This window comes from Amblyraja radiata, chromosome 34, assembly GCF_010909765.2.
Source record: "Amblyraja radiata isolate CabotCenter1 chromosome 34, sAmbRad1.1.pri, whole genome shotgun sequence".
Lineage (NCBI taxonomy): Eukaryota > Metazoa > Chordata > Chondrichthyes > Rajiformes > Rajidae > Amblyraja > Amblyraja radiata.
Genome location: NC_045989.1, coordinates 25,578,712 through 25,594,990, shown reverse-complemented (window position 1 = coordinate 25,594,990; position 16,279 = coordinate 25,578,712). Strand labels below are relative to the sequence as shown.

The 16,279-nt window shown below is 42.9% G+C and overlaps 1 protein-coding gene across 1 annotated transcript in view; it reads right to left on the bottom strand.

Moving 5' to 3' along the window:
- Window positions 1-16,279, bottom strand: part of LOC116991698 (ADAMTS-like protein 3) — a 272,285-nt gene that overhangs the window by 110,553 nt on the left and 145,453 nt on the right. Inside the window, exon 7 of the mRNA XM_033050541.1 lies at window positions 2,928-3,054. Within this exon, the coding sequence (XP_032906432.1) occupies window positions 2,928-3,054 (127 nt within the window). The remainder of the gene's footprint in view (window positions 1-2,927; window positions 3,055-16,279) is intronic.

The following is a 16,279-nucleotide window of genomic DNA, read 5'->3' as shown; positions in this document are numbered from 1 at the left end:
AACCCCTTATCATCGGAAGCCTATTGTTCATGCCAGATCGAAACTGGGAAACATCAAAAGAACCCCTTCTATCCAGAGGACCACCTGGGGGTTTCAAAGGAAGCTCAGGTATAAAAGCCGAAGTCAAGCCAGAACTCTCTTCCTCTCTCTTCCTGCTCTTCCTGCTCTGCTGGACAGCTCGTGGGCCTGCATCGACTTCGCTGTGAGTATCCTGGTGACCTGGTGAATTTCCCGAAATAGGAGGTTGAGGGGAGAAAGGTCAAGGGGGAGTATGCTTGCAAGTAACTTGTGTTAAAGTAAGTTTTACGACGTGCCCGATAGTTTTCGTCCATAGTTTTAGTTTAAAGCATAAGTTTAGCCACGCATTGTGTAGTGTTGGTGAGATTCGATTTCTCATTGTTTAATAAAGCCTGTAAATTTTAGACTTGCTTTGAGTCCATCTTGGTTTCTGTTTTCTCTCATCGGCACACTCTGGTCAATTCAACCTTTTATCATATCCCACCATAATTCCGAGGTCTAGAACCTAGGGGAATCCTTTTGTGGAGTAAAGGGAAAAACAAAACCCCTACACTAGTCACAAAAACTAAATAGTGGGGAGGAGGGATTAACAAATTGGGAGTATAAAGATGGAGTTGAAGGGGAAGTGAGTACAGCCTATCGAGTGCGTGCTGACCAGCGATCCCTGCACACCAACACTATCCAACACACTGGGAGAATTTCGATTTTTCACCAAACCTGTACGTCTTTGGCATGTGGGGGGGAACTAGAGATCCCGGACAAAACCACGCAGGTCACGGGGAGAACGTACAAACTCCATACAGACAGCACCCGTAGTCAGGATTGAACGCAGGTCTCGGGCGCTGTGATGCAGCAACTGTACAGCTGTGCCACCGTACCACACACACTGAACCGCCTTGTTTTTGCCCCCCCCCCCATAATATGAAACAAGGATTGATCAAAGATAATTCAAAGGAAAAATCAAATCTTGAATTTTAAGCACACTCTTCTGCAAAACAAAGCATAGATCAAACTACAGCTAAGTCAATAAATAATATATGCAAGCCACATCGTGTGTTTTCTCTGGAAGGGATGTTGTTATCTAGCATGTCTGCCTGCCAAAACCATTAGCAACTTTAGGGTTATCCTCAATGATTAATTAGTTTCAGAAGGTCACTCAGAACTTCACCCAACAATTGAGGCATTAGGTGGAACTTTATATATTTTTAATAATATTACTTAATCTGGAATTTAAACAAAAACATAACCAATGTCACTTTCCATAATGAATGAAGGTAACTTTAAAAACATGACTTAATTGATAATTGCAGCATAGCTTCCGTGATGGCCTGGAAGAATGATGGGATGCTCACAATCAGAAGTACCAGGTTGCATTCTAAAGACCCGAGTCTGAAGAAAGGTCCCGGCTAGTGGGAGAGTCTAAGACAAGAGACCATAACCTTAGAATAAAAGAACGTACCTTCAGAAAGGAGATGAGGAGGAATTTTTTTAGTCAGAGGGTGGTGAATCTGTGGAATTCTTTTCCACATAAGGCTGTGGAGGCCAAGTCAGTGGATATTCTTAAGGCAGAGATAGATAGATTCTTGATTAGTACGGGTGTCAGGGGTTATGGGGAGAAGGCAGGAGAATGGGGTTAGGAGGGAGAGATAGATCAGCCAAAATTGAATGGCAGAGTAGACGCGATGGGCTGAATGGCCCAATTCTGCTCCTATAACTTATGAAGGGCCACCTTGTATCTCATCTTTCGTATGGATGTGAAGAATTAGAACTATGTTTCCTAATTGTAAGTAAAACAAGGACATGATAATTGGTTGTTTTCAATGTCATGTTATGTACAAGTATTTATTTTCATTATTGAGTATACTGTCATAACATTTAAGAGGCAGTTGGACAGGTACATGGATAGGACAGGTTTAGAGTGGTATATGGGCCAAGCTGGAGCAAGTGGGACTGCTGTAGATGGGGCATGTTGGGCTGACGGGCTGTGTAACTCAATAACCACTTGTGATACAAAACGTAATTCCAATGAATCCCATTGGCATCTAACTTGTAAATGTATGTTTGTATTTTATGGCAGCGATCACTGGTTCGTGGACCAGGCAACTAAGGCCAGTTGAAGCTTCCTCCTCATTACTCATCTTGAGATGTACTCCCGAAATAAAACATCATCACAGTTGGGTTTCCCCATTCTGCTCCTCCCGTTATTTCACCAAGCAGCTGGTGGAGGTGTCACCTCACAGTGCCAGAGATCTGTGTGCAATTCTGTACTTGGAGGCTGTTTGTGTGGAGTCTGCACCTTCTCTTTCAGGTGCTCCATGCCACAGGTGTGTAGGTCGGGAGGTAGAATGGCCATTGTCACTTGCCCTCCTGTGTGGGCCAGTGGGAGAAACTGGGAGGAATTGATGAGAATGTTGGGAGAATCAAAAACAAGCCGAAATTGATGCAGGACTGGGTCAAGCGATGGTGAATGGTTGGTGTAGACTCAGTGGGCCAAAGAGCTAATATCCTTGCTGTGTTTCTCCATGACTCTAATGCCAGGAAACAGATAAGCTGAAAAACCACTAACATCATTAATAATTTTCCCTTCAGTGTTTGGTTCTAATTGAGGTTGGAGAATAAATCAGTTTAGTTCCATTTAGTTTATTGTCACGTGTACCGAGGTACAGTGAAAAGCTTTTGTTGCGCACTAACCAGACAGCAGAAAGACAATGCATGATTACAATCAAGTGTATAGGTACATATAGACACATGATAAGGGAATAACGTTTAGTGCAAGGTAAAGCAAGAAAAGTCTGATCAAGGATAGTCCGAGAATCATCAATGAGGTAGATAGTAGTTCAGCGGTTTAGTTAATGTTTAGTTAATAAGCGGGTAACATAAAAATGCCAACGAGGGATTGGCAGACGCACGTTTGTCGGGGGAGGTGTGTGACTTGGACTGTCCCCGCACCAGTCTGCAGGTCGAGCCGCCACCTGCACACACTCCACAGTTGTCTTCCTTGGCTTTACTCCCGAGCTGCCGATCACAACCCACCACCTGCCAACAATGACAACAACAACAACAACAACAGTCAGGGTAACGGCTGAAGGCAACAGTACACAGGACTTGTATAAAAAAAACAGTACACAGCACCGAGTACAGGGGCTCTGGTTATGTTTAAATCACCCTTAAAATGAAGAGAACTAAGGGGGACCAGGTGGTGGGGGGGGGGGGGGGGGGTGAGGTTGGAGGAGGTGGTGGGGGGGAATGGGGTGATGAGAACTAATGGGGGGGGGGGGGGGAATGGGGAACCATTGCGGCAATAAAAGTATCTGATCTAATCTAATGTCCGCTTCAACCTGGGCCGTTGATGAGTTCGGAATTCTTTTTTAAACATTTAAAAAATATATATTTTTTTTATTTATTAGAAGCAAATGTACAAAAATAGAACCAACGGCATTTAAAATTATACAGTTATTATACAGCAATTTTAACTTTTTAGCTTTAGTTGGAAGAAAAGAATGGAGAAGAAGCAAGAAAGAGAAAGAGTGAGATGTGCAAAGATAGAACTAGCAAAGTGGTGCAGCCCAAGTGTGAATTAAATGAAAGAAAGAAGAGAGGAATGGAAATAAAAAGGACAAAAAGAGAAAGAAAGAAAAAAGGGGTGATATCCCTGCCTCACATCCCTCCCCACCCGCCTCACCCAACCCATAATTAGATTAAAATCCAAAGTTGTGTTGTGCCATACTATCCTTGTAATAAATCGATGAATGGTGTCCATGTCTTCGAAAAATGATCTGGTTTTTCTGCCAAGACAAGTCTGATATTTTCAGGATGTAGTGTCTCGGACATGTTTATAATCCACATCTTAAGAGTAGGGACTGATGTATGTTTCCAAAGTTTAAGTTTAGTTTTTCCGCCATTATCAGGCCATAATTAAAGAAACGTCTTTGAAATATTGATAGCTCAGAGCAGGCTTCTGAAGTACCTAGAGTGATCAGTTCCATATCGGGATCCAATTTTATTTTCAGTGTTTTTGAAAACATTTCAAAAATTCCTCTCCAGAAATTATGTAACTTTATACAAGAGACAAAGGAATGGGTTACAGTTGCTTCCTGAAGAAGACATTTATCGCAAATAGGAGATACATTTGGAAAGATCTTATTCAGTTTAGACTTTGAGTTCGGAATTCTTAACCTTCTGTTTAATTTCTGGAAAACCTCACGGTTTTATCAAGGAGAAATTAAATCAAAAGAATCTGCATCAGATATGTAAAATAAATATTTCTGCTGCAAGAACCTTCATCTTAGTATAAGGTTACATCTATTTCAGTTTGAGTTTGAGTTTAGTTTATTGTCACGTGTACCGAGAAAAGCTTTTGTTGCGTGCTATCCAGTCAGTGGGAAGACTATACATGATCACAATGGAGTTGTCCACTGTGTACAGATACAGGATAAAGGGAAAAGAGTGGAGCGATTGTGATATGTGATCGCAGATCCACCTTTATGACCAGCACACAGAGAGTCACCTGGGATGGTCAGAAGGTCACAAGGAATAGTAGAATTTGACCATTCGGACCATCAAGTCTACTCCACCATTCAATCATGGTTGATCTATCTCACCTTCCTAACCCCATTCTCCTGCCTTCTCCCCATAACCCGTACTAATCAAGAATCTATCTATCTCTGCCTTAAAAAATATCCACTGACTTGGCCACAACAGCCTTCTGTGGCAAAGAATTCCACAGATTCACCACCCTCTGTCTAAAGGAATTTCTCCTCATCTTCTTCCTAAAAGAACGCCCTTTAATTCTTAGGGTTTCGGCCCGAAACGTTGCCAATTTCCTTCGCTCCATAGATGCTGCTGCACCCGCTGAGTTTCTCCAGCACTTTTGTCTAAACAGATATCGGTGAAGCCTGGTGCCATTTTAACAAAACACCGCAACATCTAACACCTCAAATTACCAATGGTTTTAGAATCCGACACCCTTGTATCAGATTACTCTGATCGAGGCACTAAATCATTTTCTTTCCCTAGATTGTGGGTCAAAGAATTTTGATACGCACACAATGCATGCACATACCATAATATCACACTGCAGGTTCCAGCCTTATGTGTTAAGTGATAAGTACAATAACATTGCTCATAGTCATTTATACACTATATAAACATTGTTAGTCTTGGTGCAGAGGCTAACACAAATGCTAAAAATCTGATTTCAACATGAACACGCTGTTTCAGCTCAGATTTCCCACACTCCAAAGGTTAATTGGCTCAGTATAAATGTAAATTGTTGCTCGTGTGTGTAGGATAGTGTTAGTGTGCGGGGATCACTGGTCGGTGCGGACTCGATGGGATGAAGGGCCAGTTTTTGCTCTGTACCTCTAAACTAAACCGAAAACTAAACAAAGACAGGCAAGTGAAGATAAAAACATGTTACAAATATCACAAATGTTTATGTCAAAGCTGATAAGCATGTTGATATATCATAGCAGTCACAGTAATATTCCAGTCATGTCATCAGCCCTGTAAAACGTATGGTCTGCATATTACTGAGGTTCTATAATAGCTGCTGGCAGCATCAATAGATCATATTAAAGAGGATCTGCCTGTATACATATCACCCTCGGGAGAGAAGCAGGAACCCTGACCTGATGCAATTTGAGGAATAACATTTTGCTGTTTTGCACAGTACAAACTAATGCTGCCTGTCCCGCTGAGTTACTCCAGCACTTTGTGTCTATGGTGTAAACCAGCATCTGCCGTTCCTTCCTACACTAAATTTTCCCATATGTGGATGAAAAGACCTGGAATTTTTGTCCATGATAAATCTCCCAAAAACTCGATTGGAACATTTTTTTTTTTACATCATCCAGATTTCCTCACTTGTTTTAAAACTGTTTTAAAAGAGAATTTAAATTTAACCAGCGAAATCTTCTTCCAAAATTCATGATGTTTTTATTGCCCCTATTTAATTTCCCTTTCTTAAACTTCCATTAATTTCCCAGCTTGAAGTGAACTCTGGAGATTGCCCATCAGTCTGTGAATGAATTGTATATACGTTTGGATGTCAACAACATATATTTATTCTCAATGCAGCGGAGCAAACATTTGGCAGACTGCTTCCTGGGAAGCTGCATGTGAGCCACGGCGAGACAGTGTAGGCTAGACTTTGGTTCTTTAAAGTTCAGAAGAATGAGAATAACTTCATTATATACCTACTACAAAGACGTACAGGTTTGTCGGTTAATTGGCTTGGTAAATATGTAAAATTGTCCCTAGTGTGTATAGGATAGTATTAGTGTGGGGGGATCTCTGGTTGGCGCGGACTTGGTGGGCCGAAGGGCCTGTTTCTGCTTGGTATCTTTAATACTAAAACTAAACTAAAAAAAAACATTTTTAGAGAGCTTGACAAAGGAGGATGTTGCTACATATGGGGAGCCTGGAACCAGGAGATCACGTGCTGGGATCTTGAGCAAAGAACAAAGTGTTGGAGGAACTCAGCAGGTCAGACAGCATTAGTAGAGTGAAATGGACAGACAACGTTTTGGGTTGGGATCCATTCACAGGCTGATGAAGCAAGGGGGGGGGGGTCTGTTAAAGGGAAGTGAAGGGAAGGGGCAAGTGGGTTCATGTGAGGGGGTCCGTGGTGGGTGGTGGGTGGAATAAGTAATGCAAGACTTGGAGGTGAAGGTCTGACAAAAGGAGCAGATGTGGATCCTGATAAGGGTAGAACATTGGAAGTGAAATGTAAAACCAGAGGGAGGGTTAGTGGGTGGAAGGGAATGGGGGGACTTCAGTTTAAAAATAAAGGGACGGGTCATTTTGGATTGTAAAGTAGAGACATTTCTTCACCCAGAAGGATAAATTTTAACTTTCTATCTTGGAGGGCCATGGAGCCATTGATTTCATTCAGAATTCAGATTGATAGATTTTTGGACGACAGAAAACTCAAGATCTGAGTGTAGGTGGCGTAGCGGTAGAGTTGCTGCTTTACAACCTTTACAGCGCCAGAGATGTACGTTCTCCCCGTGACTGCGTGGGTTTTGTCCGGCTGCTCCGGTTTCCTTCCACAATTGGCTTGGTATGAGTGTAAGTTGTCCCTAGTGCGTGTGTAGGATAGCGTTAATGTGCGGGGATCGCTGGGCTGTGCAGACACGGTGGGCGGGACGGCCTGTTTCCGCGCTGTGTCTCTAAACTAAATGAAACTAAATATGATGTTAAAATAAATATCTGTTGAATAGTAGAGCAAGGTGAGCTTGATAATGAAGTGCACGACAGAACTCAGGGAAAACAATGAGGCAGTGGTCCAGGTGAGGACACTAGCAATATTAACACTGGATTCATGAATTAAAAATGAATTGGACATCATCAGATATGTATATATTATGTATGCATGCATGTGTCTGAATGTGCATATACATCACATGTATACATACGTTATATATACCCACGTGTGTCTATATGTATATGTATGTATATATCACACATATATACATATATTTATATTATATACACATATGCACATCATACAAGAATACAAACTATTTGGGTGTAAAATTACAAATGGGACTTTGACATTTCACATTCAATTCGCATTGCAAGATAAATGATGTAAACTAAACTAATATTTTACTGAGGTTTAAAGAATTGTTGCGTAATGGTAATGTAATGTCTGCAAACATTCACACTAATTGGTGCTTTCATTAATGTCGGGACAGAACCTTCCTGCAACACAGGTGAATGTAACAGTTGCTTTTTTAATTAACGACTGTGGAGCTCGTGTGTTGAAACCTCCCATAAATCAGAGGTGTAGCTTTAAAATGACAGCCCATTAAAGGTAGAGTTTTGACACATTTGCCTCTAAGGCTGGAGGATGTAATTAAGTCAGTATCTTTGAAATGAATGAGAACATTAATGTCTTTGATAGGCATGTCAGACACGAAGCTGGACTGAGGTGGCACATCAGAGCTGGGATAGACAGACACAAAAGCTGGAGTAACTCAGCAGGTCAGACAGCATCTCTGGAGAAAAGGAATAGATGAAGTTTCGGGTCGAAATCCTTGTTCAGACTGAGAGTCACCCATTCCTTCTCTCCAGAGATGCTGCCTGACCCGCTAAGTTACTCCAGCATTTAGTGTCTACCTTCGGTGTAAACCAGCATCTGACAGAGTTACGGCAGCTTTTCTCACTGATGCAAATCAGGGAGGATGGGGTGGGTGTGACCTTGTGACTACAAAACAAAGGATTTCACAGTGAATTGTCACTTGTTATAATAATGTATCAATCAATCACTCGTATCACTAGATGCTGTACATGCCTTCAGGGGCGGCATGGTGGTGCAGCGGGTAGAGTTGCTGCCTCACAGCGCCAGGGACCCAGGCTCAATCCTGACCACGGGTGCTGTCTGTGTGGAGTTTGTACGTTCTCCCCGTGACCTGCGTGGGTTTTCTCCGGGTGCTCCGGTTTCCTCCCACAATCCAAAGATGTGCAGGTTTGTAGGTTAATTGGTTTCGGTAAAGATTGTAAATTGTCTCTAGTGTGTGTAGGATGGTGTTATTGTGTGGGGATCGCTGGTCGGCACGGACTCGGTGGGCCGAAGGGCCTGTTTCTGCGCTGTATCTCTAAACTAAAACGAAACAAAATCTACAATAAAGGAAAATCTGACACTTATTCAGTTAAGTCCACAATCACAACCAAAGCAATGTCCTCACTCTTTCACTGTCACCTCCTCTCGCTCACATGCCCCGCTAACACCACCCGTGTTCTCCAGCCACCAACCTATACCAGGGGTAATCTACAGACAACAATTAGCCAAGCAGACAGTGTGTCTCTCAGATGCGAGAGGAAGTGGAAACTACGCAGTAACAAGGAGAGTATGCAAACTCCACACGGGCAACGGCCCAAGATTGGTGCAGGAAGAAACTGCAGATGCTGGTTTAAACCGAAAATAGACACAAAATGCTGGAGTAACTCAGCGGGACAGGCAGCATCTCTGGCGAGAAGGAATGGGTGACGTTTCGGGTCGAGACCCTTCTTCAGACTGAGAGTCACGGGAAAGGGAAAGGAGAGATATAGACAATGATGGAGACAAATATAGAACAAATGGATGAACGATATGGAATAAAGAAAGGTAACAGCTCATTGTTACCTGTTGGCTGGGTCAGAACAAACAGATGGTGTGACTAGGGTGGGGGAGGGATGGAGAGAGAGGGAATGCAGGGGTTACTTGAAGTTAGAGACCCATGTTGCTGCAACTGTGAAGTCGCCACAGAGAGTTGACTATGTCGCAGGCTTACATTTAGAGCTTAATCTGTCGCTAGCTTTCGCTTTTCTTCAGTACAATCGACCTTTGTACCGTCAGGTAGCAAACTTTGCAATGAACTACATGCTTCTTGCAAGAATGCTCCACGACTTGGTTTCCGATTTCTGCATCCATTATTCTAACATAATAAATGATGGTTAAGATTGAGGTTGCATTCATGAATATGTAATAATGAGGGGTTTTGGTGAATTGGATAAGGCTGAAATCTACAAAAGCAATTTACAACTAGCATTTTGAATCATTAATTTACAAAATGAATCCTCCCACATTGGCATTAAGATTAACGTGACTCAACGCTTTGTGGTGGGTCAAGATTTGGGCTACTTTGTAAAAAGTACCAGATGATTAGGATCAAAGGGAAATTACCTCACAAAGACAGATTTAAAAAAAAAGTCCTTACATTTTGTTTATGTCGGTGCATAAAAAGGTCATTTAGCTCCATCAATGATCTTCATGTTGCTGTCAGGGGATGCAATGATTGTTCATTATGGTTATAGATTTGACGTTATCAAAGTGAGCAAGTTCTATTATTCACACAGTACAAGCTATGCCAGGGTTGGCAACGTTTAGTGAATGCCAGGATTCTGTTACATTCCTCAAAATGGATTTAATGCTATTTATTGTGCACAGTTCAAAGCTGAGCACGCGCACTTCCTCAGGAGTGCTGTTTATGTTTGGGGCAGCACGGTGGCGCAGCGGGTAGAGCTGCTGTCTCACAGCGCCAGAGACCAGGGTTGGATCGTGACTGGAACCAGGGGCCACACTTTAAGAATAAGGGGTAAGCCATTTAGAACGGAGATGAGGAAACACTTTTTCACACAGAGAGTTGTGAGTCTGTGGAATTCTCTGCCTCAGAGGGCGGTGGAGGCCGGTTCTCTGGATGCTTTCAAGAGAGAGCTAGATAGGGCTCTTAAAGATAGCGGAGTCATGGGATATGGGGAGAAGGCAGGAACGGGGTACTGATTGGGGATGATCAGCCATGATCACATTGAATGGTGGTGCTGGCTCGAAGGGCCGAATGGCCTACTCCTGTACCTATTGTCTATTGTCTATTGCGGGTGCTGTCTGTACGGAGTTTGTACGTTCTCCCCGTGACCTGCGTGGGCTTTCTCCGGATGCTCCGGTTTCCTCCCACTTTTCAAAGACGTGCAGTTTTGAAGGTTAATTGGCTTCAGTAGTTATAAATTGTCGCTCATGTGTAAAATCTGAAACTGGGATGACATAGAACTAGTGTACGGTTGTTTCCCAGGGCCCGTTTCCACGCTGTACCTCTAAACTAAACTAAACAGAGGCTTTGGGAGAATATTTATGCTCAGATGAGAGTATGATACAATGTTTCACTGGAAGACTTGCATAAACCAGACCCTTCTCTCCTGTTTCAAAGGTTGAAATCCAATCTAATCAAGGTATTTCAAACAATAAATAGCCGGATAGAGGGAACCAATTTCCTCTGTTGTGGGTATCCAGAAGGAGGAAAAATAATCTTAAAATCAATGCCAGATCACCGGAGCGGATTACTGTATATCTGTTAAGCCCCTGGTAACCTGGAGAAGCCCTGTGTATGCACAGTCAACTGAAAGATTCAAGATTAAGATTGATAGATTTTTCTTTGGCGAAGGATATTAAATGATAAATATTGAGCAAGGTTGATTAAATACATTTGAGGTACAGATCAGACGTTAATAAGGAAACTGGCTGAGGGAGTTGAATCAACATTAGCAAAATGATACCAGGAGTTTGAAGGTCACATTTATTCACCGGTAACGCGCCTTACTTACAAACGCTCACTTTCACAACTACAGTCAGGTTGCAATCAGGATCAAAATTCCATTTGTATTCCCACTTGGAAAATAATTCCGGCTTTTTGGTGTGTAACTCAGAGAGTCCATCTGACCTCTGAGAGGTTTAACTGGGGTAGATTTGAACTGAAGAATGGTTTCAACCCGAAACGTTGCCTACTCCTTCGCTCCATAGATGCTGTCTCACCCGCTGAGTTTCTCCAGCATTTTTGTCTACCGTAGATTTGAACTAATTGCTGACACACCCATTCTTATGAAGAAGGGTCTCGACCCTTATCCAATTATCCAACAAAGTGAAGATAGACGCAACAAGCTGGAGTAACTCAGCATCTCTGGAGAGAAGGAATGGGTGACGTTTCGGGTCTAGAACCTTCTTCACCTGAAACATGCGTGATGCGGCGTGATACGGCGTGATGCGGCGTGATACGGTGTGATGCGGCGTGACGCGACGTGACGCGGCGTGATGACGCATTGACGAGCGGTGTTACCTCAAGTGTCGCAACAGTTTTTTTGTTGCCACTGGATTTTGGAATGTTCAAAATCATTCGGTGACCTTGATACGACAGTCAATGACGCTGGCAGTCGCCAAAACAGTTGCCAAGTGGGACGGGCCCTTTAGAAAACGGTCCTGACTGTCGACAATGTCTCTGCCTGTCGTAATTTAATAAATTTGGTGAAGAGACTGTAAAATAACAGTACAAGTGTGTCTGATTCATCCCCACAAAGAGCGCAATTGAACTGCTTGTTTTTGAGCATCATACAGATTCATGGTGATGTACAAGTGGTGCCGGCCCACATACGGCTGAATCCAATTTCACAACTTGCCACAGTGGTATATGATCATGGGAATTCTGGAACGTTAATAACATACTACAATCGTGGTGTAGGAAAGAACTGTAGATGTTGGTTGGATAGACATATAATGCTGGAGTAACTCAGCGGGTCAGGCAGTATCTCTGGAGTAAAGGAATAGCTGTGTTTCGATTCGACACCCTTCTTCAGACGAAATGGGCCTCGATCCGAAATGTCACCTATTCCTTTTCTCCAGAAATGCTGCCTGACCCGCTGAGTTACTCCAGCATTTTGTAACTATAATCGTGGTACCGCAGTTATTTGGTGGGGACTGTTCATTAAAACAAAGTCAAAGGCATTATTTGATAAAAGATTCAAACAGATGGAATAGCTTGGTTTGTAAATCAATTTGGAAGCAGAAATCAAGAATTGTGGAGCATGATTGATGAAAAAATGCTGGAGTAACTCGGAGAGTCAGGCAGCATCTCTGGAGAACATGGAAGCAACATTTCGGGTCGAGACACTTCTTTAGACCAACCCAAAACTAAACTAAAACACACTCAATAAAGTTGGTAATTGCCAAAATGTGTTTTTGTTTCTTTTCCTTTGCATCATTTGTCTTCATTTGCAACACGTTTGAATATATATTTCATTCTTCATAAGATTAAGCAGTGATCTTTTACAGAACAATGCCATTTGTCTTGCCTTCAGTTTGGGACAGTGGAGATGTCTGTTTAATGTCACTGGTGAAAATATGTTGCAATGCCTGAGACTGAGGGAAACTTGAACCAGCAACATTCCCGTTTAATTGTTCCCACTCACAAGCGCACTTTGCTGCCGTGCAGCTGCAATAATGCTCCTTTAACGTTGCAGTTAATTAACAAGCACAGAATTCGGCCACTTATAAAACAAATGGCCATTGTCAGTTACTGAATTACTTGGGTCAGTGGTAATGATGAACAAGGGGCTAAGCCTCATGTCTCTGGCATTCCAGTTGAATACAGCCATTGAAATGGTTCCTTTACAGAAAAGCATTCTGAATAAAGCCTAAATATTGTAGCATGGAAAAAAGTTGGAAAATGAATTCTATAATTAGCTTCCGACAGAAAGAAATCGAGAGAAAATAATTAGTTATCAAATGAAAAATACACTGCTCTGTTTCTGTCAGTATATCTGCAGTCCTTCAGTTCTTATCTATCGTTTCACTCAGTAAGATAGATCCATTTTTAAGGAGTTCATCAAAGACTAAGAGTCATAACACAGCCTATTTATCAAACTGTAGGGCCTGCGTATATCATATTAATTCAGCAATAAGTTTCTTCCCCGAGTGCAGTCTTTGCTTTACTGATCATAAATGGATTGAAATCTTGCAAATATGTTTTACTCTCATACTTACAATAAAGCAGAGAGCAAAATGGAAGTGATGTCAAAGAAAGCAAATGCTTCCCGTTCATCATTTGTACATAATGTTCTCCCTGGGACATCTATTCCATTAAGCCCAGAGGATCTTTCTTCTTGCTGTGAATGTCTGGGCCTATTTGTAATTTGAATGAATTACATTAGTATGGATGTCAGGGGTTATGGGGAGAAGGCAGGAAAATGGGGGAGAATAGGAGGGAGAGATGGATCAGTCATGATTGAATGGCGGAATAGACTTGATGGGCCGAATGGCCTTATTCTGCTCCTAACACTTATGACCTTAATTGAATTAAAAGATATAGCATGGAAACAGGCCCTTTAGCCCAAAGTCTAAGCGGCTTCTTCAGTCAAAATCACAAATTTACAGCGCTGGAAATTTTGTGTAAATGTATCTGAGCATCTGACACAGGCCTGGGACAAGATGGGAGTCCAGGCGTGTTGCTTGCTCGGGCATGAAATCACTGGGGAATAGTTAGAAGAATTGATAGCCTGGTGCAACATGAAAGACCGTGGGCAAGGCACGTCACATATTGACAACAGGTAAACCATGCTTTTGGCAACCGCTTACTTGTATAGATTAATGATGATATGGCCAAGATGTTTCTGGTGCTCTGCATTACTGAGCAAACTATGACTGCAGGACATTACAACAAAAATATGCTAATGTCGATTTAGTTTAAGTTGGTCAGATCATATCTCATCCTCTGGATTTTGATCAAAAGGTTTCCCCGGCTGCAGTTTCCTCTTTATTCCATTCCTTACATCCGGACTAATTCTCCCTCACTTATCACCCTAACCCTCCCACTTTTGCAATGTTGCTTGTTTTCACACCTTACCATTCCATACTTCTAGACTCCATCTCCCTTAACCCTCAGTCGGAAGAAGGGTCTCGACCTGAAATATCACCCATTCCTTCTCTCCAGAGATACTGCCTGTCCCGCTGAGTTACTCCAGCATTTTGTGTCTGTTTTCCACATGCTTTATATATCCATTTGATTCTTTGTGAACATGCGCCTTAAAACTGAACTGTTGTCGGTTCCCAGAGTGACACTTGTGTGAGTGCTGGCCTCCCCTTGCCCTTCACTGCAGCAAAGAGTAGCTTGTTCTTTAAATTGTACAAAGTCACAGAGGTTAATTTTCCAACTGCAAGCTCTTGGCATGAGGGGAGAGTCCACAGGGAACACGCAGCAGTATATTGTGGACAGCCCATAGTTTTACATCCTTTAAAAATTATTGAGAAGAAAATTGTCGGCTGTGTTTGCACAATTTCCTGATTTGCATTCCCACAGGCTGCATGCCAGGAGCAAGCCAGCAAAGAATTTCCTCGGCAAGGCCTTTGTGTCCTCCACATGCCTGATGTGGAGGTTTCCTTAGCTCTGGATCCACCTTTAATCCTTCGCTTTTTAGCACCTCAGCCGCTCGGAGCCAGAGAGTCAGTGAACCGCCGCTGCTTTCCTCATCACCCCCAACTCTGAAATAACACTTATTCCTGCAGTTGTCGATTCATAAATCAGCAGAAATTCCACCAAGCAATTCCAGGCGCAACTTATTCTTGGCCGTACAAAGTGATTTCTGCAACGGTTGAGGGTGGGACATGTCGGTCAGCATAGTCAGGTTGGGCTGAAGGGCCTGTTTGGCGCTATGAATCTATAACAGTTGCGCACTGGCTGTTGGCATTTTTGGGGGAAGGGCAAAGAGCAGCTTTCTGGACATGGGATTACAATGTTCCACGAAGTGACCGGCCGTCTCTGGTCACTCCTGGAACAACAGCTCACTACTCCTCTAGCAGACTCCACGCCCATTGGGACGACAGATGGCACAATGGGCTAAGTGTTCGGCTGGCAACCGGAAGGTAGCCGGTTCGAATCCCGCTTGGAGTGCATACTGTCGTTGTGTCCTTGGGCAAGACACTTCACCCACCTTTGCCTGTGTGTGAATGTGTGTGAGTGATTGGTGGTGGTCGGAGGGGCCGTAGGCGCAGATTGGCAGCCACGCTTCCGTCAGTCTGCCCCAGGGCAGCTGTGGCTACAGAAGTAGCTTACCACCACCGAGTGTGACTGAGGAGTGAATGAATAATGCGATGTAAAGCGCCTTGAGTATTAGAAAGGCGCTATATAAATCCCATCCATTATTATTATTATTATTGTTCTCTCCATGGACACAAAAAGCTGGAGTAACTCAGTTGGACAGGCAGCATCTCTGGAGAGAAGGAATGTGTAACGCTTCAGCCCGAGACCCTTCTTCAGAATGATGTGATTCTGAAGAAGGGTCTCGACCTGAAACGTCACCCATTCCTTCTCTCCAGAGATGCTGCCTGTCCCGCTGAGTTACTCCACTATTTTGTCTCTATCTTCGATTTGAACCAGCATCTGCAGTTCCTTGCTACACATTGGTCTTCAGGGATGCTGCCTGACCCGCTGATGTTTTATTCATCCCAACGAGTTAATTTTAAAATGTCAAGGACTCTATTCGAACAGACACAAGCACATCGCCACAAGCAACACATATCACATCATTTATACTTTTCTTTCCCAGGATCTCAACCCTGTCAAACTCAAACTCTGCCAGCACTTCCAGTGACCTCTGGTCTTCAATCTTCAACCCAAATTTGACATTGCTACTTCCTGACTCAGTCCATCACATCATTATATTTACCAAAATGTCTGAGAACTTGCACATTAAAACAAGATCAGGAACATGATAATAAATAATTCTTTCGCTCATGATTTTCCATGTGGTTTATTTTCTAAACTGGTCCATGCTGGTGGTGGAGTTACGGAACGCCCTCCAAATATTTTGTTTCAGGGAATAAGGAAACAAAGCAATGGCCCCATATCCTGGAGTCTTGTGCTTGACCCGATATTATCATTGATTTTAGTTTGGAAACAGACCCTGTGGCCCACCGAGTCCAAACCATCGATGCATTCCATGTGACCCATTCACACTA